General features: G+C 43.2%; 1 protein-coding gene across 1 annotated transcript in view; it reads right to left on the bottom strand.

The window, feature by feature from the left end:
- Positions 1 to 23,978, bottom strand: part of PDGFD (platelet derived growth factor D) — a 138,101-nt gene that overhangs the window by 35,000 nt on the left and 79,123 nt on the right. Inside the window, exons 2-3 of the mRNA XM_083609237.1 lie at positions 16,197 to 16,401; positions 12,949 to 13,129 (exon numbers count right to left, since the gene is read on the bottom strand). Of these exons, the coding sequence (XP_083465363.1) occupies positions 12,949 to 13,129; positions 16,197 to 16,401 (386 nt within the window). The remainder of the gene's footprint in view (positions 1 to 12,948; positions 13,130 to 16,196; positions 16,402 to 23,978) is intronic.

Here is a 23,978-nt window from a genome sequence, read left to right as displayed (position 1 = left end):
AATCAATGAACCTAAGCTTGTCATGCCCATTAACTTCAATGTCTGTGTAGGACAAGCATTGAATACCACCCACAGTTTTTACAAATACAAAGCATTCCTCATGTTGCCCCAGATATTGTTGAAGCTATTTAAATCCTATGTGGCAGGACATCTTCTTTTTCTTCTCCTGGAAAAAATGTGCATGTATTTTTTACAGCGCAATCCTACATGCATTTACTCAGAAGCAGTCCCCATTGATTTAAGTAGAGCTGAAGCTGTTGATTTTGACTTCCCTTCATTTTTTAATTTTTCCTATTGTAAGTTCAGATCTCTATATTTCCACGCCAGCTGGCAATTTTAGTCCTCATGAAAATTCATTGGCATTTAAATGTGATTTTCTCATAATATAAACATTTGTATGCAATTCTGTCCAGCATACACATATTTGCAAAGCAATTTCCCCCAATATTACACAATTCGTTGTTTTGTTGTTTGCTAATATATGCTTTTAAATTTACACCTACCCTAGTATAAACTTGGTTTGTATATTGTTTCAGAAAGTGTGCATTGAACAAGTATGCCTTTAGAAGCAAGATGAATTACCAGTAAGTTGCTCCCCTACCCCTATGCAGGGCTGTCCCCAGGCCACACCCCCTTTTCAGCCACATCTCTCCCTATATCATGACCCCCTACTTCACATTCTCCTTGAGTGTCCCTGAATGCTGATAGGTGATTTTTGCTTGACTGGGTGTGTGTCTAGAAACTAGCCTATTCTATGAAGGCTAAATTAACATTTGTTGCTCCTGTGTGGTGTAGTGGTTAAGAGCGGTAGTCTCGTAATCTGGGGAACCGGGTTCGCATCTCCGCTCCTCCACATGCAGCTGCTGGGTGACCTTGGGCCAGTCACACTTCTCTGAAGTCTCTCAGCCCCACTCACCTCACAGAGTGTTTGTTGTGGGGGAGGAAGGGAAAGGAGAATGTTAGCCGCTTTGAGACTCCTGAAGGGGAGTGAAAGGCGGGATATCAAATCCAAACTCTTCTTCTTCTTCTTCTCCTATGTTTGCTTCTGGCCTCACTCACCACAAGCATGTGGCCCTAGGAGGTTTGCCCAGCAAGAAGTTCCTCACCCTGGCCTAGTTATTTTACTGCACCTTTGACACAAATATCCAAAGAGATGAATATTCGAAGAGTGTTCCACAAATGACTGGATGAGGATATTGGATATGTGCGCCCTACAGGGACAGTGTTTTTGCCTATGCTTGGAAGGGATCATGCCTGTGATTACTTGCTGCAAAGCTCCCTTTGTCTTATTGATCTTATATGATGGTTCATTGACATTTTAAAAGCTCCGTCTCTGTGGGCCCCACTTAATTTTGCAGGAAACCTATGACAGAAATGTGGATAATATTTTACAGATGCAGCAAAGGGCTAAGCAATTTACTCCCTTCCTGGAAAATGATGCATCTTTTAAGGGGTGGCTGGGTACATATATTTTCAAATGAAAACATAAAAGCAAGAACTGTCTGTAGACTTCCTAAAAATTGAACAACAATGTCAAATAATAAGAGATACCCCCTCCTCCAGTCTCTGAAGTTTAGAAGGATGATCTTCTGCCAAGTTTCTTTGGTTACTGATGGGCTCGAAAGATGCTGATTTTCTGTAAACAGGAAGAAATAATGCTGCCTATTTGGATTGTGTTCAGCTGACTTCAGCCAGATGGTTAGAAGAGGTGTGTGGAAGTGTGTGTTTTTATGTGTGTCTGTGTGTGAAAGAGTGGCATCTCCTTATTCCAATTTAATTTGCAACATCTGTGTCTTGCCTTTTGTTTTTGTGTTGCAAAGAGATATTTAAATGAAAGAAACGATTGTTATTCATTTTACAAGATACTGTTCTAGTTAACTGCAGATGCTGATATCTGGTGAATTCTTTTTTAAAAAAATTTAAAATTAATTTTACAAATAAAAAAATACAAACAAACACACATCGATAAAGTAACACTATATGTGGAGATTCTCTGAATCTTGTGAGTCCCCCCCCCCCATCCTGTCCATGGAGTCTTGTTTTAAAACATCTACAACTGCATACAGTGGTACCTCAGGTTAAGTACTTAATTGGTTCCGGAGGTCCGTTCTTAACCTGAAACTGTTCTGAACCTGAAGCACCACTTTAGCTAATGGGGCCTCCCGCTACTGCTGCACTGCTGGAGCACAATTTCTGTTCTCATCCTTCAGCAAAGTTCTTAACCTGAGGTACTATTTCTGGGTTAGCGGAGTCTGTAACCTGAAGCGCCTGTAACCTGAAGCGTATGTAACCCGAGGTACCACTGTATTAGTTTGTACTCCAGTTATTATATCCAACCATATCATCCATAATATTTTTTACACTACAAGTGAGTCAAAATCCTGCTCTTGTTTCCATCTGCTTACAGTAGTCTCCAAAATAACTTGTAAATTTCCCCCCATTCTTTTATAAAGTAATCTGAAGTCAGATATCATGGTGAATTCAACTAGGGATGCTATTTCAGAGTTCAAGAGCAGGAAACAAAGACACTTTTACCATGGGGAAAATATTTGGTGAGTGTTAAAATGTCTGATCTTGGTTTTGTTCTAAGTCAAACTGCCAGATTACACCCTTGCTGCTAGCAATATTTTAAAGAGCAGTTATTGTGATTATTTTATTTATTAATGTATTTATTTCTACATTTATATCCCACCTTACCTCCAAGGAGCTCAAAGTAGCATACATCATTTTCCATTTGTGACCTTGAATGAACATGCAATTTGAGGTAATTTCCATTCTCCTTTCCGTTTTTGATGGAACTCTTCCTACCTGTGAAAGACCTTCCCTCCGTTTCAACCTTGCTTTTGACCAAAATATATTCTCACACTTTCCTTCCGCGTTACGGATGGAAGTGCCATGTAAGCCTCTATAAATGAAGAATAGACACCTGTGTGGTTGCTGGCTTATGTGCACTGTTGGGTTGGCTGCGTGGAAAAACACTTTCCCTGGCTTTAATCTCTTTTTGAATGCACCAGGCAAATGTACCTGAACCAGCACCACGATGGCCCTTGCAAGCTCCAGGAGCTGCAGTTAAAATGAGAAAGCAGACCATTTTACTTCCTCATATTTGTGAAGGAGATAAATCACCCACAAGAGGAATAGACTGATTATCCACTGTCCTATTGTCCTTGGCTTGAAGGCATTTCTTCCTTGGTCAGCCTCAAATAAAAAAGGTTTCACCTACGGGATGATTTACATGTCCTGGCTAGATGGTTATCAGTCTACCATCGTTTAATAATAGGGTTGGGTGAGAAATCCAATTCAGTTTGCATTTAAAGGCAAACCCACACAATTCACACTTAACAAAACATTACCCAGACCAAAACACAGCTATTTTGCAAAATTCAAATCTCTTTGAATTTTGCAATGCAGTTCTCCAGCTGAGTAACATATATAAAAAAGTATATAGTGCAGCATAAATGCATATAAAATAGTGTTGCTGCTTTTTATTAGGAGAAAAATGTATAAGTATATTGTGAGAAATTCACAGTAAAATGCTATCAATACAGACTGAATCTGCATAAACATCTGCATATAGTCATACCTTGGAAGTCAAACGGAATCTGTTCCAGAAGTCTGTTCGACTTCCAAAGTGTTCGACTTCCAAATCATGGCTTCTGATTGGCTGCAGGAAGCTCCTGCACCCAATTGGAAGCCTCAGAAGCCTCGCCGGATGTTCGGCTTCCAAAATAATGTTCGAAAACTGGAACAGTCACTTCTGGGTTTCGCTCATTCGGGAGCCAAAACGTCCGAGTTCCAGGGCGTTCAACAACCAAGGTACGACTTTAAAAGGCTTATTCGAGAATCAATGAATGTTTGCTGATTGGTAGATGGGGTCCAAGGGAGTTTTGTAGAATGAGGAGAGGGAACCAATAGTAGATAGTGAGGAAGAGCCAGGGTGGTATAATGGTTAGAGTGTTGGACTGTCATCTGGGAGAGCAGGGTTTGAATCCCCACTCAACCATGAAGCTCACTGGGTGAGCTTGGGCCAGTCACCATCTCTTAGTCTAACCTACCTCATGGGCTTGTTGTGAGGATGAAATGGGGGGAAACCAGGTACACCACCTTGAGCTCCGTGGAAGAAAAAGTGGTATATGAATGTGGTGATGATGATGATGATGATGATGTGACAGAGTAGGTCTATCTAGGAGAGGCTGAATAAAGTGGATGGGGATAGTTACGACTTCAAAGTATTCACTCTTCAAGAAGAATGGTGTTGATGGTGGTGACAATGGCCTAAAGTTGTGCTAGGCCTTGATTTACAGAGCCATGATTTACAACTTAGCAAGCACCACATACTGTAAACGGCACAGGGGGAGGAATGGGGAAGCAAGTATAAATAAATCTGTTTTGGAAATCCTGTTGTAGATGGAAGCTCTTGTACACTGCCAGATGTAAAAACATGCTGTTCATGAGACGAAGGCCACAGAGAAAATGGAGGTTTTGTTGGACAAGGAGTGCATACCAGGATGACATTCATGAGAAGATAAAAAGTTTCAACTACAACAAGACACAACAGTGAAGGGTCGAAAAGGAGCAAGTGCAGCTTCATCAAGGGGTAAGGTAAAGGTAAAGGGACCCCTGACCATTAGGTCCAGTCGTGGCTGACTCTGGGGTTGCGGCGCTCATCCCACTTTATTGGCCGAGGGAGCCGACGTACAGCTTCCGGGTCATGTGGCCAGCATGACTAAGCCGCTTCTGGCGAACCAGAGCAGCGCACGGAAACGCCGTTTACCTTCCCGCCGGAGTGGTACCTATTTATCTACTTGCACTTTGACGTGCTAGGTTGGCAGGAGCAGGGTCCGAGCAATGGGATCTCACCCCGTCACGGGGATTCCAACCGCTGACCTTCGGCAAGTCCTAGGCTCTGTGGTTTAACCCACAGCACCACCCGTGTCCCCAACATCGAGGGATAGGGACCCCATAAATAGCATTAAGAGTCTCCCAGGGCAGCAGAATCATTATGTGTTCCCATTCATTTTCATTTGTAGAGTGTCATTTAACTTTCCATTCATTTTATGTGCTCCCATTCTCTGTTGTTATTATTTATACCCCGTAGAAATATAAATGCCCCATTTGCTCCAATGGACAAACATCCACTGAAAAAAGCAGCTTCCTGTGATATGGGGCAGGGAGCTTCAATGCAGTGAAGTGAAGGACTTGGGTTCAGCCAGACAAGAGGTCTTACACTTTGTTCCAGTGTGAGGCCAGGTTGGCATATGAAACTCTGTGGCATTTGAGATGAGGCAAATGAAATCATGTGTGTGGCCCTTCCAGCGACTTTTGACGCAAGTGCAAATTCCACTCGCAAACTGATCGCAATGCTTGCTGCTTCGAGGATATTTGAGAGAAGAGAGGAAATGTTAGGGTGGGGAGTAGAGAATGGGAGAGACAGAGTATAGATCTTTAGAATGGTCGAAGACAGGAAGAATAATGTGGCAGCATTAAAGAAAGGGAAAATATAAGCTTGCTCTGAAGACAAATCTTCCTGACAGTGAGATTTTTCTCCATGATGATCTCCCTGAAGGAGTGATAGAAGCTCCATTTGTTGGGGCTTTTAAAACAAGACTGGACTGAAAGGAAGAAACAGACAATAGGAGAGATTTTTTGCCCCGAGAGATCATTTAATGAGATGTCCTAATAGCTTTTTCAGATCTTTAGTCCCGGGCTCTGTATTCCCCTCTAATGATCACTGTAACATGAAAAGCGGAGAGGCCCAGAGCTTATGGAATTTTCTAAAACAACTGCATTTTTTGACCTAATCCTGTAAATATCTTCCAGTGGTTACTTCTCATCACTACAAGACTTGGGTGGTGATTTACTTTGTACATAATTCCACATTTTGGAAAGCTGCATTTTCCAATCATATGGTAACTTTGGTGGCCAAGAATTAATGGATCTTTAAGGGAGCAATCCTAGACACCAGAAGTTGCCATAAAACAAAACAGTGTGAATTAAGCTGGCATAAAGTTACACCGGATCCAAAACACACTTAGTTACTGATGTTTGAAGCAGCCTAACCCTGGCAGAGGGCAAACAAGCCTTTAAAATGATGTTAGTATGTGCATTTTTCTACACATTACTTAGCTGGAGAATTGCATTGCAAAATTCAGTGAATTGCAAATTTCAAAGGCTGCGTCAGGCTGCTGCCAGTGACTCCCGGCTGGTTGCCAGGAACATACAAAGACAAGGAAAAGTTTTATTACCGTCCGCTTTTTAATGCAGTATTTACAGAGAGAGACTATAGAACCCAGCCTCTTTATAATGGTGTCCCGAGTGAATCTCCACCCCCCGTCTCTCCCACTTCCTCATTTGCTATTTGCATTGTCTCTCCTATGGGTGCTGCTATGTGCCCTCTGTCTTTGAGCTCTTTGCTCTCCTGCTTTCAAGACTCACCAGGTTCTGGGAGGGGGGGTCTGGAATGCTTTCTAAAGACACTTTGTCCATCAGCTGTCACCCCTCTGGTGCCTCCTCTTCCTCCCACTCTTCTCCAATTATTTCCCAGCTTCTCCCATCCGCAGCCTCTAAGCCGTGACCTCCCTCAACCCCCTGTTGTAAATCTAAACTGTCTTCCTCTTCCTCCTCCATGGAAGGGTCAAGCTGGGGAGCTGGTCTCCACCATTCCTCCTCTGCCCAGTCCCTGACAGCTGGATGGGTTTTGATTCATGTATTGTTTTGGAAAGTGCAAATTAGGAAAATTCACCTTCCCCGTCCCTAATTTGAAAACATCCTTAAGTTCCACCTCTGAGGTCACTGTCAAGCTGAGATTCCTGCATTGCACGGGGTTGAATTAGATGACCCCTGGGGAATAGCTGTCAATTTTTCCCTTTTCTTGCGAGGAATCCTATTTGGAATAAGGGAATTTCCCTTAAAAAAAAAGGGAAACGTTGACAGCTATGCCTTGGGGTCCCTTCCAACTCTACAATTCTATGATTCTATTATTCTAAGGGCACAACCTGGTATGATATTTGTCTTCCCATTTCCAGGGAGTGATTATAACTCATTTATTAAAAATCCAGTCTGTTTTCAAGTTTATTAACTGGCTCGTGATGTTATCTGCGCTGACTTAAATGGTTCAGCAGTTGCCTGTGAAAAGTCATAGAGCTTTTAAGTATAACAAACACCACTGCAATCATTTGACGTAATTTCACGGGGGGAAATTGTAGGAATTGATTTGCCACGGTGATTTTGACATCAAAAGCAAGATGTGCAGTTAGCACGTCTGATAAAACCTGCACCGCTTGCTAAACCTATAAAAACACAAAGACAGGAGAGACCTTGGGCGTTATTCGAACACACCTTTTTACTCTGTCGAGAGCGAAAATTACACTGCGCTGCAGTAAGCCAAATGCTGAATTATGCCAATGTTATTTGATTATCCAATCCAATAAAATCAAATGAAATTTATTACACAGTTTCCATTCAGCAACTGCAGACATGGCAATGGCTTATTTGAGACAGGGTCATCCATACGAGGCTAGGTACTCTGCAGCAGTTGCAATAATGGAGGGAGAGGAAGAAATAATCCATAAACTTGCAATGATGTGTGTTCAGCAGCGGAGGCCCTGCATTGCTTCCTGCCCTTTTCCAAAGCATGGCTGGTTGAAATGCAAGACAGAGCCTTTTCTACAGCACCAACCAGAATTATTGATTGCATTTCCATCCCATCTTCCCACCCCACTGGAATTCAAAGGTTCTCCCACACCTCATTTAATCCCCCAAATAACCCTGTGAGTTGAGTTAAGCTGAGAGGCAGTGACTGGCCCAAGGTCACCCAGTGAACTTCATGGCAATTTGAAGTTTTAGGCATCCAATTGCTTCAGCATTAATATCTGCAATAGGGTTATGCTAGCAGTTTCCGGCAAACCCTCTTCTTTGTGAGACTTTGTGGGTGAACTGTGAGTTTTTTTGGGAACTGGATGAGAGACAGGATGGGTGGGTAGAATTCTGGATGAAAGCCAGGTGACAGAGAGGAGAGGTGTGTCAGAAGGAGGAGAACGTTCTACCTCCACTCTTCTTCTTCTTTGGCGATCACTCGTAGCTGAGAAAGATTGTCTTCCATGAACACAGTTTCAACAGTGAGTCTGTAAGAGACTGTGGAGGCCAATTCTGGATCCACACATCTTTTCACAGTGGGGACATTGGTTTCTGGGTGGGAGTTGATCACGGTGAGTGTTTGCCAAGCGTGCCTTCCTCTTCGCATGTTTCTCTCTTGCAACCTGAATTTGAGCATCTTCAAAGCCCATGAAACCTTTGGTAAAGGCTGTTCTCCAACTGGAGCGCTTGCAGGCCAGTGTTTCCCAGTTGTTGGTGTTTATACTACAGTGGTATGGACTGCAAGAAGATCAAACCTATCCATTCTGAAGGAAATCAGCCCTGAGTGTTCACTGGAAGGACAGATCCTGAAACTGAGGCTCCAATACTTTGGCCACCTCATGAGAAGAGAAGGCTCCCTGGAAAAGACCCTGATGTTGGGAAGGATGGAGGGCACAAGGAGAAGGGGACGACAGAAGACGAGATGGTTGGACAGTGTTCTCGAAGCTACCAGCATGAGTTTGACCAAACTGTGGGAGGCAGTGGAAGACAGGAGTGTCTGGCATGCTCTGGTCCATGGAGTCACCAAGAGTCGGGCACGACTAAACGACTAAACAACAACATACTACAGTGGTACCTTGGGTTAAGAACTTAATTCATTCTGGAGGTGTTGCCGCGCCGCCGGAGCACGATTTCTGTTCTCATCCTGAAGCAAAGTTCTTAACCCGAGGTACAGTTTCTGGGTTAGCAGAGTCTGTAACCTGAAGCGTCTGTAACCCGAGGTACCACTGTACATTTTTTTTAGATGTGCCTCGAGAGAGTCTTTGAACCTCTTTTGTTGGCCTCCACTAGGCTCTTCCTCTACTGTCAGAGAGGCATTAAGTTGAGTGTTGGAAGATTCAGGACAGATAAAACAAAGTGTTTCTGCATGAAACACATAGTTAAACTATGGAACTCACTCCACATGAGGCAGTGATGGTCACTGACTTGGAAGGCTTTACAAGAGGATGGGAAGAACTCGTGGAAGATAAGGCTAGCAATGGCTACAAGACATTAGCTACAAGGCAGACCTCCACAGTCAGAGGCAACAATGCTTCTGAATACCAGTTGCCAGAAACCAAAGGAGGGGAGAGGGCTCTTATGCTCGTTTGGATTTGGATTTGATATCCCGCTTTATCACTACCCGAAGGAGTCTCAAAGTGGCTAACATTCTCCTTTCCCTTCCTCCCCCACAACAAACACTCTGTGAGGTGAGTGAGGCTGAGAGACTTCAGAGAAGTGCGACTGGCCCAAGGTCACCCAGCAGCTGCATGTGGAGGAGCGGAGACGCAAACCCGGTTCACCAGATTACGAGTCCACCGCTCTTAACCACTACACCACACTGGCTCTCATTTAAACTTGTTCTGCTCCTTGGTTTCCCACAGACATCTGGTTGGCCACTGTGAGAACAGGATGCTGGACTAGATGGGTCTTTGGTCTGATCCAGTAGGTTCTACTTCTGTTCTTCTACATTTATTAAAGCAGCATTAGATTGCATTAGCTTTTTTGCTCAGTCAGTTCTTTTCACCTCCCCTTATTATATGATACTGGGTGTTTTTTTTTGTTTTTTTAAAGAAGAATGTTGGGATTTGTTTTTATCATTGCTTTTATTGATTCGGTGTCTGTTAATAATTTAAGATGCTTTAAACTTATTTGTAAAGAACAAAAGGGAAGAACGGCTTAAATAAATTAAAAAAACAACAACTAACAGCATTCTCTTGCAGGTTTATAGCCTGGAAAACATTATAAATCATTCTGATACACAAACACACTGGTAAAGGGGAGAGAGACTGGAGACCAAGATGCTGGTATCAAGAGGGGAATTGGATAGCACTCATGGAGCAGTGAGTGCAGGAGGTCAGAGCAATGTGTAAGGGGACAACGGCAGGTGATTTTCATGCCATCTGGGGGAGCTACATCGCCAATATTGCAAGAGCTGAGTGTAATTGCAACCCACCTTTGATGCACCGAAATTTGCAGAGATAATCTCAGATGAATAAAGATGACTTTCGAATTCCCAGCATCATAGTTTGGGTTTCTGAAACCCACTCCCTTGATGGTTGCTTTGATTATTGCTTCATATTTGTTGTGGCAAATCATTTTTATTTTTATTTTAAATTAACGCAACAACCACCATCACCAATTCACATTCTACAAACCTCCAGCATATCCCACATTTAGACTTTTTGGGAGCTGACAGTGGTGTGCAGTTTTTGTTTAAATTTTAATAGGTTATATTTTTTTAATTCTGCTTGATTACTTTTTAAATTTATAGATAGGTAGATAGATAGATAGATAGATAGATAGATAGATAGATAGATAGCTTTCTAGGAACTCCCAACTGGCATGTGATGCTCAGGTTAGCAGCTAAGAAAGGCTATTTTGGTTTCAGAATACATTGTGACAATCACATCCACACCACACATTTAAACCACATGTCTCCCCCAAAGAATTCTGGGACCTGTAGTTTACCCTCAAAGAGCTACAATTCCCAGCACCCTTAACAAACTACAGCTCCTGGAATTCTCTCATAAAGGTTGTCCAGGATGCAAAATATTTTTATTTCTGTTCACGCTGGCAACATGATAGATGCTCAGCAACATCACTTATCCATTTCCCGCTGCTGAAAAAGCTGCTCTGTTGAAATGTTATATATTTTGTTTTTTCCCTAAACCCCCAGGGTCCCATATTCGCTGCTCACAGTTTCTCATAAAGCTGGCTAATTGTAAGAGAGGTCCTTTGGAAATATCACACAATGCAGCATTGCTTAATTTTTATGCATTGCAGTACTCCAGGGAAAGGAAACCATAAATTGTTGTTTTGTTAAATTGCCTTCAAATTAAAGGCTTATACGGTGTTGTCATTTACCTAGAAGAACGGCTCTGCTGAGTTATCCCTATAGTCAATTTAACCCAGTATCCTGTCTCCAACAGTGCTCAGATTCTTCAGGAACTTCTCACCACACTGGTAACCAATAATACTACTTAATTTTATGTTCCTCAATCCCTTTTATCAGGTGTTTAGCAGACAAGTACTTTTTTTTTTTTTTTTGCATTCATCCGTCTCAAGAGACAATGGAGTAGGCCTCTGGGGTAAAACCAAACCACTGCACTGGCAACACTGAAGTGAACTCCCCAGGGATCAAGCCTGGGCAGTGTGTGTGGAGGTCCAGAGTTGCCCAGATAACAAGAACCCCCATTCTTGGCCTCACTGATGTGGGTTTCTCCAGCCACACTGGGCAGCTTCCATCAGAATATTAAAATACAATAACCTATTAAACATTAAAAGCTTCCCTAAACAGGGCGGCCTTCAGATGTCTTCTAAAAGTCTAGTAGTTGTTGTTCTCTTTGACATCTGGTGGGAGGGCGTTCCACAGGGCGGGTGCCACTACCGAGAAAGCCCTCTGCCTGGTTCCCTGCAACCTCACTTCTTGCCATGTTGGAACTGCCAGAAGACCCTCGGCACTGGACCTCAGTGTCCGGGCAGAACGATGGGGGTGGAGATGCTCCTTCAGGTGCCACGCAACTGTCTTAGGGACTCTACTCCAGATTTGTGAAGGGTTTACTCCTTAGCCTTTTCTTTTCCCCTACTTACCTCGCAAGGCATCACAGCTTGAGGATCAGAGGTGTCCTTCTCCTAGATGGGCTGCCTTCCCAGGTTGATGACTCCCATCCGCCCCTCACTTCCCTCTACAGCACTTGCAGAAACCGCCTTCTTGACCACTGGACCCACAATTGGTCTCATCCCCTCAATCGGCCAGAGCTTGCCTTCACAAGTCACTAACTCACTGAGGGCTTGAGACCCATCATCTATCCTCACCTGGTTTATGTTGCCAGTCAAAGCCGTTACTATCATTTAGTGTGGCAGCGCCTGCACTTGGGAACTCCCTGCCTATTGAGACCAAGCAGGCGCCTTCACTGTACATTTTTCGGTACCTGCTAAAAACATTCCTGTTCAGACAAGCCTAACCAGGTGCTTAGAAAGCTGAGGTATTTTTAATTTTGTGTTTTAAAGCAGAGTTGCAAATCCTTTTTGATTTTTCTGTTTTATCTTTTGCAAACTGCTTGGAAGCTTTTGTTTTGTTTTTTATGATCAAGAAGTATAAATTGTACAAATTAAATGAATAATGAACAAAGTGGTGCTTTAAATCTATGGTGTGAATGTAGCCACAGTGAATCTGGCTCTGCCCACTCCTTGCCAAACACTCTAACCACTATGCCACATGGTCTCTACACAGATCTGCCCAGTCCACTGGGGGGAAAACTGCCTCCTCCCCTAACTCCCTCCCTCAAATTCTTCATTTGTATTAATATGGCAAGCAGGCATGCATGCAATACCTTCATCCTCCAGAAAAACCACGGATCCCAAATTAACGGCCTGCTGAGGCACTCTGTGCTCTGTCTGCAGCATTTATTGTATATGACCTGTGTGTGTCTTGTTTAGATTCATGGGCTACAACCCCTGAAGGTATATTTCCCCCTTTCTGACCTCACTTTTGCTTAGAAAGAGCAGCCGTTCCCAGTGTTATTCTTCAAGACCTTTTTTCACTGCTCTCAGCTTGTCGCTCCAGACCACAAAGTGATAGCTGGGGTTGAAACACGTTATTAAAGAGGATGGCAGAGAGTTTTATAGTTTCCCCTTAACTTCTGATTTACTCAGAGGATGGTCAACCTACTTTGATCTGGGATATATTCTCGGAGAGGAAATATTTACGGACAGCTAACTCCCCCCCCCCTTTGCTCTAAGGTAACTACTGCTCCATCCATCCCCAATGTTCCTTTAGCTCCTTCTTGCCACAATCTCCACTCCATTGAAACAAGCAGTTGCGTTACTTACCACCAGGGAATAATAAATCTTGAATCCAGGCTTAGCCACAAAGAAGTCATCCGACTTGAAGGTGATCTTTAGCTGGTTTGTTTTCGATGTGATTCTTGGAGGAGCTTCCTTGTACCCACACCACCGTCCCCGGATGAGCGTGCTGATTTCGGATATATCTTCCACTTCTACAAAGTCGTATCTGGAAGTTAGAATGGACATGTTTCTTATACAATGCTACGGGACTAGGGCTGAGTTCCTGGGAACTTTCACCACTTAAATGAACATTGAGGGAAGAAAGTGGGCCAAGATCTGCTGTCAAGATTTGGGGCGTGTAAAATTTGGGATGAACATATTCAGATTGGAGGAGTCAAAACTCGCAAGGCATGGAGAACTCCTACCAGTGGCCATCACCCGGTCGGGCTGCCATTTCCCCACCCCTGTGAAACAATCTCTTTAACTATTTCTTTAGGCTGCCTTTATTCAGAAACCTCCATTCAGCACATGGGCTCCATCTGCACTATACATTTAAAGCAGTGTCATGCTGCTTGGAACAGTCATGGCTTCCCCCAAAGAATCCTGGGAAAGGATGCCGAGAGTTGCTGGAGGACCTCCTCCTTAAAGAGATACAACTCTCAGAGTGGTTTAGCAGTCAACGCCTTTTCCCAGGGAACTCTGGGAATTTTGCACTGCCAACATTAAGAATAAACAACGCGGTGGCAAACAGCATAACGACAGCAATAAAACTGGATTTATAAATGCAAATATACATCGCAATGTTGCATTAAAAAAACCAGGAATTTATGTAGAATGTTGATTGTGAAAGAAACACCATCAAGCTGACTACACTGGGGTGGGGGGAAGTGTCCACAAGTCCATTCTCACAGTATTATCTAGAAACTTCCTTGAAGGTAAGCCATGCCTAATAATAGGCCACATTCACTTTTTTAAAATAATAATAATCAAATGTATTAAGAGTTTTCAACATATGATACAATAAAAACCAAAGCAATTCTTCTCTCTTTCTTCTCTTCTCTTCTCCTTTATTTTTCTTTTGGTATAGGCCACATTCACTAATGGTTTTGGCTTCAAACCCATAGCACTGGGTATGTTGTTGAGTTACAACTACCACAAGAATCAAGATGGCTGTAGAGCATGGTTGCTGGGAGCTATAATCCAGAATCCTCTAGAGACCCACAAGTTCCCATCTCCTGGCTTGCAGCAACCCCATCCTTTCCATGGTCATGATTCATAACAGCTCATTCACAGTGTGAATGAACTAATTCAAGCTTGTTAGCATGTGGTTATAAAGATGGCTCGTAAATATTGTATATTGATTTTTTTAATTAAGCAATTTAGATATGATGATAATGATGATGATGATGATGCTGTTAAATAATAAAATGGGCCTATATTTGGAACCAGATGGGACCTTGCCCCAGCATGTAAGTATCTTGGCTCCCACCATTCGCCCCAGCAACTAACAAGGTGGCTGAGGGTGGTCTCCTTTGCCACCGCCACTGCCACTGCTCCAGTCTCTTTACCATGCTGTCTGTCACTCCCAACATCTAGAGGGCCAGAAAGGCTCTCAACTGTTACAGTGCTGGCTTGGAGGAAGGTGGAACCATAATTCTCTAATGGTTAACTACAGTGATGAAATGGGCTGGCCAATTAGGTATTAGACCATGCTGTGGAAGCTTGTTTCAGCATTACCAGCCACCAATCACTGACTGCTCTGGACAGCAATGTGGCAAAGCAGAGTAGCCACAACCTGATACTTCATAGCTGTAGACACTTTAAAAATCCTAGTGTGGTAGCATGTAGATCTGTCTGGAAAGCCTGTCAAGGGAAAGTTTAGGCATGCCTCTCTCCTTGGCGACAAGCCTCCCAATCCCAAACAGGACTTTGTGGGTTATTTATGACGGGCTGAAATTCATCCATATGCTTTGAATACTCTGCGGAAGCAAAAGAGCTATAAAGCAGCCGGTGCAGCTAGGAATATGGCTCCTTTGTGAGCCCAAATGAGCCCAAATTGTATCGTTATTCAAAATAAACATTAAAAAGAACAAACTCTGCATAGGGGCAAGCAGCCTAGTCAAACAGCTATTCCACAGCCTATCCCTTCCCATTCCTTTCTTGACTACTCTACAGAGATAAAAATGTATTGGATGCTGTCCAGAGTTTTCTGTAGGCTGGATGAAAGCCCCGACTTCATACAGTGGTTCTCAACCTGTGGGTCCCCAGATGTTGTTGGACTACAAATCCCATCATCCCTGAGCTCTGGCCTTGCTAGCTAGGGGTGATGGGAGTTGTAGTCCAACAACATCTGGGGACCCACAGGAATAGTATCAGTCTGACTAATGGTCCCTGAACTCCTAAAACAAGGGTAGCCAACACAGCATCATGACATTTTTGCAGTCACTTAAATCAGGGATTGCCAACGTGTCCTCCAGATCTTGTTAGACTTCAGCTCCCATAAGTCCCAGCAAGCACAGTCAGTCATCAGGGGTGATGGGAGCTGAGGTTCAACAACATTTTGAGGGCACCAAGTTGGGTACCCCAAGTGGGGTAAATCTAACTACTTGGGACAAAGAAGCCTCCTGTGATAGTATGGAGGTTTGGTGTATGGAGCCATATTGCTCAAGTGAAACAGAGTTCCCACAAGCTCCCTAAATGTGCCAGGCAGGAAGATAAGACCATACAACACCGGTCCTGAAAGACCTATATTGGCTTCCAGTATGTTTCCGAGCACAATTCAAAGTGTTGGTGCTGACCTTGAAAGCCCTAAACAGCATCATCCCCGTATACCTAAAGGAGCGTCTCCACCCCCATCATTCAGCCCAGACACTGAGGTCCAGCTCCGAGGGCCTTCTGGCAGTTCCCTCACTGTGAGAACTGAGATTACAGGGAACCAGGCAGAGGGCCTTCTCAGTAGTGGCGCCCGCCCTGTGGAACGCCCTCCCACCAGATGTCAAGGAAATAAACAACTATCTGACTTTTAGAAGACATCTGAAGGCAGCCCTGTTTAGGGAAGTTTTTTAAGTCTCATGTTTTATCATGCTTTTAATATTCTGTTGGGAGCCGCCCAGAGAGGTTGGGAAAACCCAGCCAGATGGGTGGGACAATAATATTATTATTATTATTAATAATAATAATAATAATAATAATAATAATAATAAGTTTGTAATTATTTTTGCCTTGTTTTTCTCTTTGTTTGATGCCATTAACACTTCACGACTGTCTCCTCTGCACATTCTCACACAACCCACCTGCAGATATCATTCTCTGGCTCCTCCAGTCCAAATTGGTTATCAAACACCAGCTGTATCCTCGCATTCTCTGGCGAAAGCAGCCTCCACGTCAGTAACAGGTTCCTGGGATAGTTGTGAGGAAAACGAGGGCTGTGGATCTCGCCACTGCGCAAGACGCGGATGGTCTCTTCCTTCCGGTACAAGGCTGTGAGGTGATTGCTCTCTGTTAGTAGAGATTAGTATGTAGTTCAGGAGGGGAAATCAGCAAAGCAACATTATTTACATTTATAGAACGCTAACAGTTTCGTACCCAGTGCGATTCTAAGAAACAAAACATTGGGGCACTTTTGAAACCAGTGCTTAGAATCAGTGCAATTTTGGAAGCTGCCATCTGCCTTACATGCCTTACATTCAATCCCTGGTATCTCCTGGTAGGCCTGGAAGAAACTCCTGCCTGAGATCTTGGAGAGCCATTGCCAGTCAGTGTAAGTGATAGATGGACCAATGGTCTGATTGGATATAAGGCAGTTTCCTGTGTTCTTCTCATTCAAAACAGATGAAATACTGCTCCTTGATTTTGGGAAACATCATGCAAAACTTCATTATGATATCTTAAGAGGTGGCCAAATGTACAGTCAACAAAACCACAACTTTCCAAAATATATTGCATGAAAAGCTTGTATGACAGCCTTTTATACTGAGTCAGAGCATTGGCTCACCAGTAGGGATGCAAGGATCTGTCCACCTTGCTTCTCTCAGTTTCTCATTTCTTCAGACTTAAATTCAGGTTTCCATATCTAGCAGCAATTTGCCATTTACTGTCATTTTCTCCAAAAACAAAACAAAACATTTTAGTGTCATTTTCTCCCCAAAACAGATTTTTATATGCAATTTTATATAATGCACACATTCTTGCAAGAAATTTTCCCATTTTTGAAGGATATTTTTACTAGCATTTTAATGCACCACTTTTCCCTAATATATACATATTTGTTTGTTTGGAGAACTTGCATTGCAAGATTTGGATTACAGTGGTACCTTGGTTTACGAACTTAATCCGTTCCGGACGTCTGTTCTTAAACCAAAGCGTTCTTAAACCAAGGTGTGCTTTCCTATACCAGCGGGGGACTCAATTTACAAATGGAACACACTCAACAGGAAGCGGAACATGTTCTGCTTCCAAGACAAAGTTCACAAACCAAAACACCTACTTCCTGGTTTTCAGAGTTCTTAATCCAAGTTGTTCATAAACTAAGATGCTCTTAAACCAAGGTACCACTGTACTGGAATAGATAAAATGCCAGTCAATTTTAAAATCATTTAACAATTTCTAGGTGACCATCCCTAGGAAGTCCCTATTTTAATGCCTACAGTTCTTCAGAAATGGTAAAACAAGCTAACAGTTTCCAGTTCTCTCATCACCGGCTATAAAATTTTAGGTATGGAAAGTGCATGCTATTGAGTTGTCATATATACAAATGTCCCAGTATTTCAGTAAAAATGACCCCCAAGGTTGCAGTTCTGTGGCCACTGGGAGGGTGTCCATGGGATCTTTTACAACAAGTAAAACACAGCATTAATACTAAAACACAATATTATACAATTTGAACAACCACTTAAAACAATTTAAAATGGCAAAAATAATCTGGGTTCTAAAAATATACATCCCAAGTGTCAAAAGCCAGGCAAAGAGATGCATTCACTGGAAGGAGGCTAATGAATGTGCCAGATGTACCTCTGTGGGGAGGGAGTTCTACAATTTAGGGACTGCCACAGAGAATGTCCTCTCCTGGGCTGTCACCCCTCAAGCTTCTGAGGGCAGTGGAACAACCAAGAGGGCACCATTACAACAATAAAACACATAGAACCATCCCAAATAGAAGAGAACGGTATAAATTCAGCCAAAGGGGTGAGTCCCACAAAACAAGACAAGAAGAGGAGGAGGAGGAGTTTGGATTTGATATCCCGCTTTATCACTACCCTAAGGAGTCTCAAAGTGGCTATCAATCTCCTTTTCCCTTCCTCCCCACAACAAACACTCTGTGAGGTGAGCGAGGCTGAGAGACTTCAGCAGCTGCATGTGGAGGAGCGGGGAAGCGAACCCGGTTCACCAGATTACGAGTCCACCACTCTTAACCACTACACCACACTGGCTCTCTATACTACAAGACAAGACAAGACAAGACAAGACAAGACAAGACAAGACAAGACAAGACAAGACAACAAAACAAAACAAAACAAAACAAAACAAAACAAAACAAAACAACTGTCCAAGGTCAGGGTAAAGAGACATATCTTCAGCATTCAGTGCTAGATGCACCTGTGTTGGGAGGTATGAGCTGCCACAGAAAGTCCTCTCCCAGGCCACCAGTCCCCATGCTCCTGAGGGCAACAGAGCTTTGGAGAGGAATGTCTCTTCTAATCTTAACAGCTGAGAGGTTTGGTAGGGATCAAGGCAGTCTTTCATATACTTTGGGCCTAAGAGCTCAGATGTCTACCACTCACAGAGCCTTTGATGCCTTGGTCCAACCAATGCTGGAGCTCTGGCATCAGTAGGGCCCCCAAAGGGGAGTGTTTGATACAAATGTATCCTGGTCAACGCATCGCCAAACCTTTGGCTATTAGAAAAAAGACTTTTCAGATATGTATACAGCATGTAAACTTAACATGACATAATTTTAGGGTGTTTATTTTTAAGTACAGTGGTACCTTGGTTCTCGAACTTAAACCGTTCCAGGAGTCCTTTCGATTCCCAAAACAGTTCAAAAACCAAGGCACGGCTTCTGATTGGCTGCAGGAGTTTCCTGCACTCAAGTGGAAGCTGCGTCGGACGTTCGGCTTCTGAAAAATGTTCACAAACCGGAACACTTACTTCTAGGTTTGGGCATTCAGGAGGCAATTTGCTCGGCAACTAAGCTATTCGGGAACCAAAATTTGACTGTACTGTACTAAAGCAGGACTTCGGATATGCCGCATATCAGGAGGTTATAGCACCGTGGTTATTTGTGATTACATTATCATTATGTTATCATAGAGGAACATGAACAGGGCTCACTCCAGGTTGGGCAAAGTCTTCTAGGAAGTGCTCTGAGTAGCAACGGGTGTCTGCAAAGAGAAGACAAAGCTCAGTGGGAGAGCATCTGATTTGAGTGTAAAAATTAGTGGTTCAATCCCCAGCATATTCAGGTAGGGTAAGGAGAGAGACCAGACGTCACAGAACTATTTGGTCATTGTTTTAAAAACCGGCCTCTCCATGAATCATTGTCTCTTTGTCCAAAGTCAACTTGAAGTGTAATTCAGTTGACATCTGTCTGCTTAGTAACTTTCCACCATTACTTCCCACCATTGTTCTCAAAGCAATTAGCAACAAGGAGATAGGAACCTACTTTGTTTTCGATTTTGTTCTCAGCATGTATACCAGCTAAAGAAGCATGGGTGGAGAGCTTGCATTAAAGCGGGGTTCCCACATAGAGATGGTATATCACTATAAGTTCTGCATTTTTTCCCTTTCAGACTGTTGGGTGAATCTTCACATTACAATCAGCTGACCACTGGGACTTGCACAGAGCTGGGTCATGCACTGTGCAAGCCCCAATTCATTTCCCGGCAAGTAAAACACCAGCTCTCTGGTGACAATGGAGGAGTGTGCCTTTGGGGGTGAAGTCAAACTGCTGGAAGGTTACAGTGCCTGCTGTGGCTGTAGAGAGACATGTTTTGTTGAAGCTGGGGCAGATGAAGGCGTTCGTTTGCTCTGCTGCAGATGCACCATGGCGTTTCTGCTGTAGCAGTTGCAACATGCTCTGCTAGATGTTATATGATTTTAAATTGTGTTGTTACAGGCACAGCACTGACCACCTGCATGAAACCATCGGACCACAGGTGGTCCCCAGTTGCCATTAATTGATATACAGTGGTACCTCAGGTTACAAACACCTCGGGTTACAAACACTTTGGGTTAGAGACTCCGCTAACCCGGAAATAGTACCTCGGGTTAAGAACGTTACCTCAGGATGAGAACAGAAATCATGTTGCTGCAGTGGGAGGCCCCATTAGCTAAAGTGGTACCTCAGGTTAAGAATGGTTTCAGGTTAAGAATGGACCTCCAGAATGAATTAAGTTCATAACCAGAGATACCACTGTATATTTTATTCATCCTTAGCAATGGTTTGAAAACAGAAGTACAAATATGTTTTGAATGTTTGTATTATATATCCATCTAGCTATCGGGGACAGATTTGCTCCTTCTGCAACTTTTATTGACAGGACAAGAATAAATTATGAGGAGGAACCTTTGACTGAGCGAGGCTTTTGAATCATTGATGGTTAGGAGGGAAATAAAGTGAATTTTAGGTCAAAACTCAGAGCTCTTGTTCAGATCCACTTAGAAATACAAACGTAACTATTTCTTCTCTTCCCCTGGGCTGTTTTCCACTAGGTGGGTGGCTGTTGATATCCGCATCCATCAAATTCTACATTAGAAATGTATGTCAGCAGTCCATCAACTACCCCTCTAGAGAGCGAATAACTCTATCTGCAAAAACAGCTTGAAAAATATATATGACAGGAGCCCAAGCGCTTGTCATAATGACTTTTTTTTTTAGAAAAGTGATTAAGCTGCATCATTTTATAGACCCTCAATCTGCTGTTCACTTTGTATTCCCCACTAGAAATTTCCTAAAGTGAAATCTATCCACTTACGATTAAATAAAAAAAAAGTCTCCATCAGCCACTTAAAGTGAATCACAGAGGTGGTCTGCATGAAGCAAGCAGACATGTAAAATCTGGCATCTCTTTAATGTAGGTGGAAGTACAGCAGGATTATGGACTTAATCACACACATCCCATAGCTGTATCTAAGTACTTCAAATGGACACATTAGACTTTATATGCCTGCTATTCTCTGCACTTAACAAATGATCTGCGTACTTTGGTATCTGAGCAAAGACTGTGCTATGGTTCTGGCCAAATCCCAGATCACAAACTGAATAGGGCTGATTTTTGTTAACCTGGGATTTGGCTGGATTGGGTCAAAGCAGCACCACGTCACCCCGGGTTGGGTCAAGTCCACCCAGAGCGATCCTGGCTTACTTTTCCTGCAAGCGGACCCATTCCATTGACTGGCATGAAACTACTGAATTTGCTGCTCATTTAGAGCAGCTATATAACAACCTTAGGTAAAGGTAAAGGGACCCCTGACCATTAGGTTCAGTCATGGCCGACTCTGGGGTTGCGGCACTCATCTCATTTTATTGGCCGAGGGAGCAGGCGTACAGCTTCCAGGTCATGTGGCCAGCATGACTAAGCCGCTTCTGGCGAACCAGAGCAGTGCACGGAAACGCTGTTTACCTTCCCGCCGGAGCGGTACCTATTTATCTACTTGCACTTTGATGTGCTTTCGAACTGCTAGGTTGGCAGGAGCAGGGACTGCACAACAGGAGCTCACTGCGTCACGGGGATTTGAACCGCCAACCTTCTGATCGGCAAGTCCTAGGCTCTGTGGTTTCACCCACAGCGCCACCCTTATCTCTTGCTAATTTCACGTTCTCTATTAGGCAAGCGTTCTCTGTTTTTCAAGCTGAAATATTCCCCTCACCAACCTATTCTTTAGGTACATTTACACTTGAGATCCTAACCCGCTGCGAAGAGACTGCCAGAGGCAATATGGTTTTAATTGAGCCTCATAATGCTTTGGGAAAGAAAGATGATGTGAGTTTAATCCAGGAAGCTAATAAAGGAAGGCACGCTAGCATTCTCCGACCACATGCGCGATAAGCACAGCACCATCCTTTTCATCTTTCGGCAAAGGAAGATTTGCACTGTGCTCTGAGATTCCTGAACGCATCAAACTCAGGTCAGTGCTGGAAAACACAATGCCTTGACAGAATCCCACAAAACCTGAGTCTTACTTTTGAATAATGCATATGTGCAAGGGATAAGAAATAAACATGACATACTGAGGCGTTGAAAGAAGAGTCTCAGTGTTTCATTTCTACCCAGAAGTACCTTAGTGCTTTCATTTCTTTTTCATTCCCCCCTCTGGAACTTGTGGGAAATGAAGAGTAATTGTTTATGAGAAAGACATTTACGGCAGTGTTGGGAAGCTCGCTGGAGAGGAGGCCAATAGTGGTCAAAGCAAAATGGGAAGATAATGGTCCATTGAATAACCTTAATATTGCACATTCTCCCCCTCTGTCTTCTTTCTTTCTTTTGCACAAGTAAGAAGGAAAAGGAAACATGATTTTGGTGGAAATGGTAGCACCATTAATTGTGCTGGGATGGGAGCCACTGCTTATGTTTTGTTTGCTAAGGCTCCACTAGCAATTCCCAGTTAAAAAGAATTCCAGGGTTAAAATGCTTAGAACATGTAAGTCCTTTGTGCTGGCCACCTGAAATCTGACTGGTCCGATGCCTTGATGGAATAGCAGAATTCCTCAATGTTTGCTCTCTGACCAAGTTGATGGTTCTTGCATACAAGGCCTTTAAGAACTTGGATTCAGGATATCTCAAGGACTACCAAATCCCTTATATCCCTGCCCAATCACGGAGGTATCTGCAGGAGTCACCATTTGTGGTCCTCCATGGCTCAGATGTATGGTTGTATACAGCAGGAGCCTTGCATTTAGCACTGTGCGCCCATTTTTACAGAATTCCCCTGCAATCAAGCATAATATGCAACACCCAGCATAAAATCAATAATTTAATACCAGAAAATAAAATTTGTTCAGGGAAACTGATGTACTATAAAAAAGGCACAAATTAAACCACAAATTAACACCAGCTGAGCATGTCACTGCCCTTTGCTCAAATGGATAAACACAAGACAACTTATCCATTGCCTTTAACAACTCAGAAACGTTCAGTGTAACCCTGTTCATGTCAACTCAGCGGCTATGTGGAAATAAGACTAACGCCTAATACAATTTTGGAGATAAAGCAGCAGCAGAGATGGAAATAAGTGAAAGATGACGAGCATAAAACTATTCCGTGTTGCTGAATGTCATCCAAGTAATATGTTGAAGTTGGTAACAGAAGTGTTATTTTAGGGAGATGGTTGGCATAGAAATCGGAACACATGCACTCCACCCAAAGACATTCAGAATGTTCAACGGCGCACTTTATTAAAAGGGAATTTTGTCAAGGAGCTGCCACAGAAATACATCTGCTTCCCACAAAAGAACACACACACAGCAGAAGGAAGACAGTAAATCTACTTGTTTTGGCCTCATTACTTGAAAAGCATGACCGGGTCTTGAAAATGAATTAAAAGAAAGAGGTTCAAATATAAGGCCAAAAACCACAGGCCACATAAGGTCAAAGAAAGCCCCCAAACTTCCCAACTGAAGCCCCAACAGCATACCCTCCAAGTGTCCTGATTTTACAGGGACAGCCCCAGAATTACAAAAGCCATTCTAGCTTCTAATTTGATCCCAGAATTGTCCCTATTTCCCCTGCCAGTGCTGCTGGTGCCGAGCTCCTAGACCATTTTCACAGCCAAAGTATCCCTAGGACAATAGCTTGTAAAGTGTGCTGACCACACAGACCCATGACTTCACAAGCACTACAGTTCCCAGGATTCTCCATGACATAAATGTGCTCTAAATGGAGGTGTGGATGCGACCAAAGTAAGATGGAACTTCCAGTCCAGGTGATTTCTGGACATAGAATGGGAGGAGGAGACACCATCTTATACTTCCCAAAACGTCTTGGACACAGAACTTTAGCCCATAGCTGTCAACTTACAGATTTGAAAATAAGGGACCAGCAGCCCCGAAAATAAGGGATCAGCAGCCAAAATAAGGG

This window comes from Podarcis filfolensis (assembly GCF_964270895.1).
Source record: "Podarcis filfolensis genome assembly, chromosome: 4".
Classification (NCBI taxonomy): domain Eukaryota; kingdom Metazoa; phylum Chordata; class Lepidosauria; order Squamata; family Lacertidae; genus Podarcis; species Podarcis filfolensis.
The sequence above is the reverse complement of the archived record's forward strand: the minus strand, read 5'-3'. Positions and strand labels throughout refer to the sequence as shown.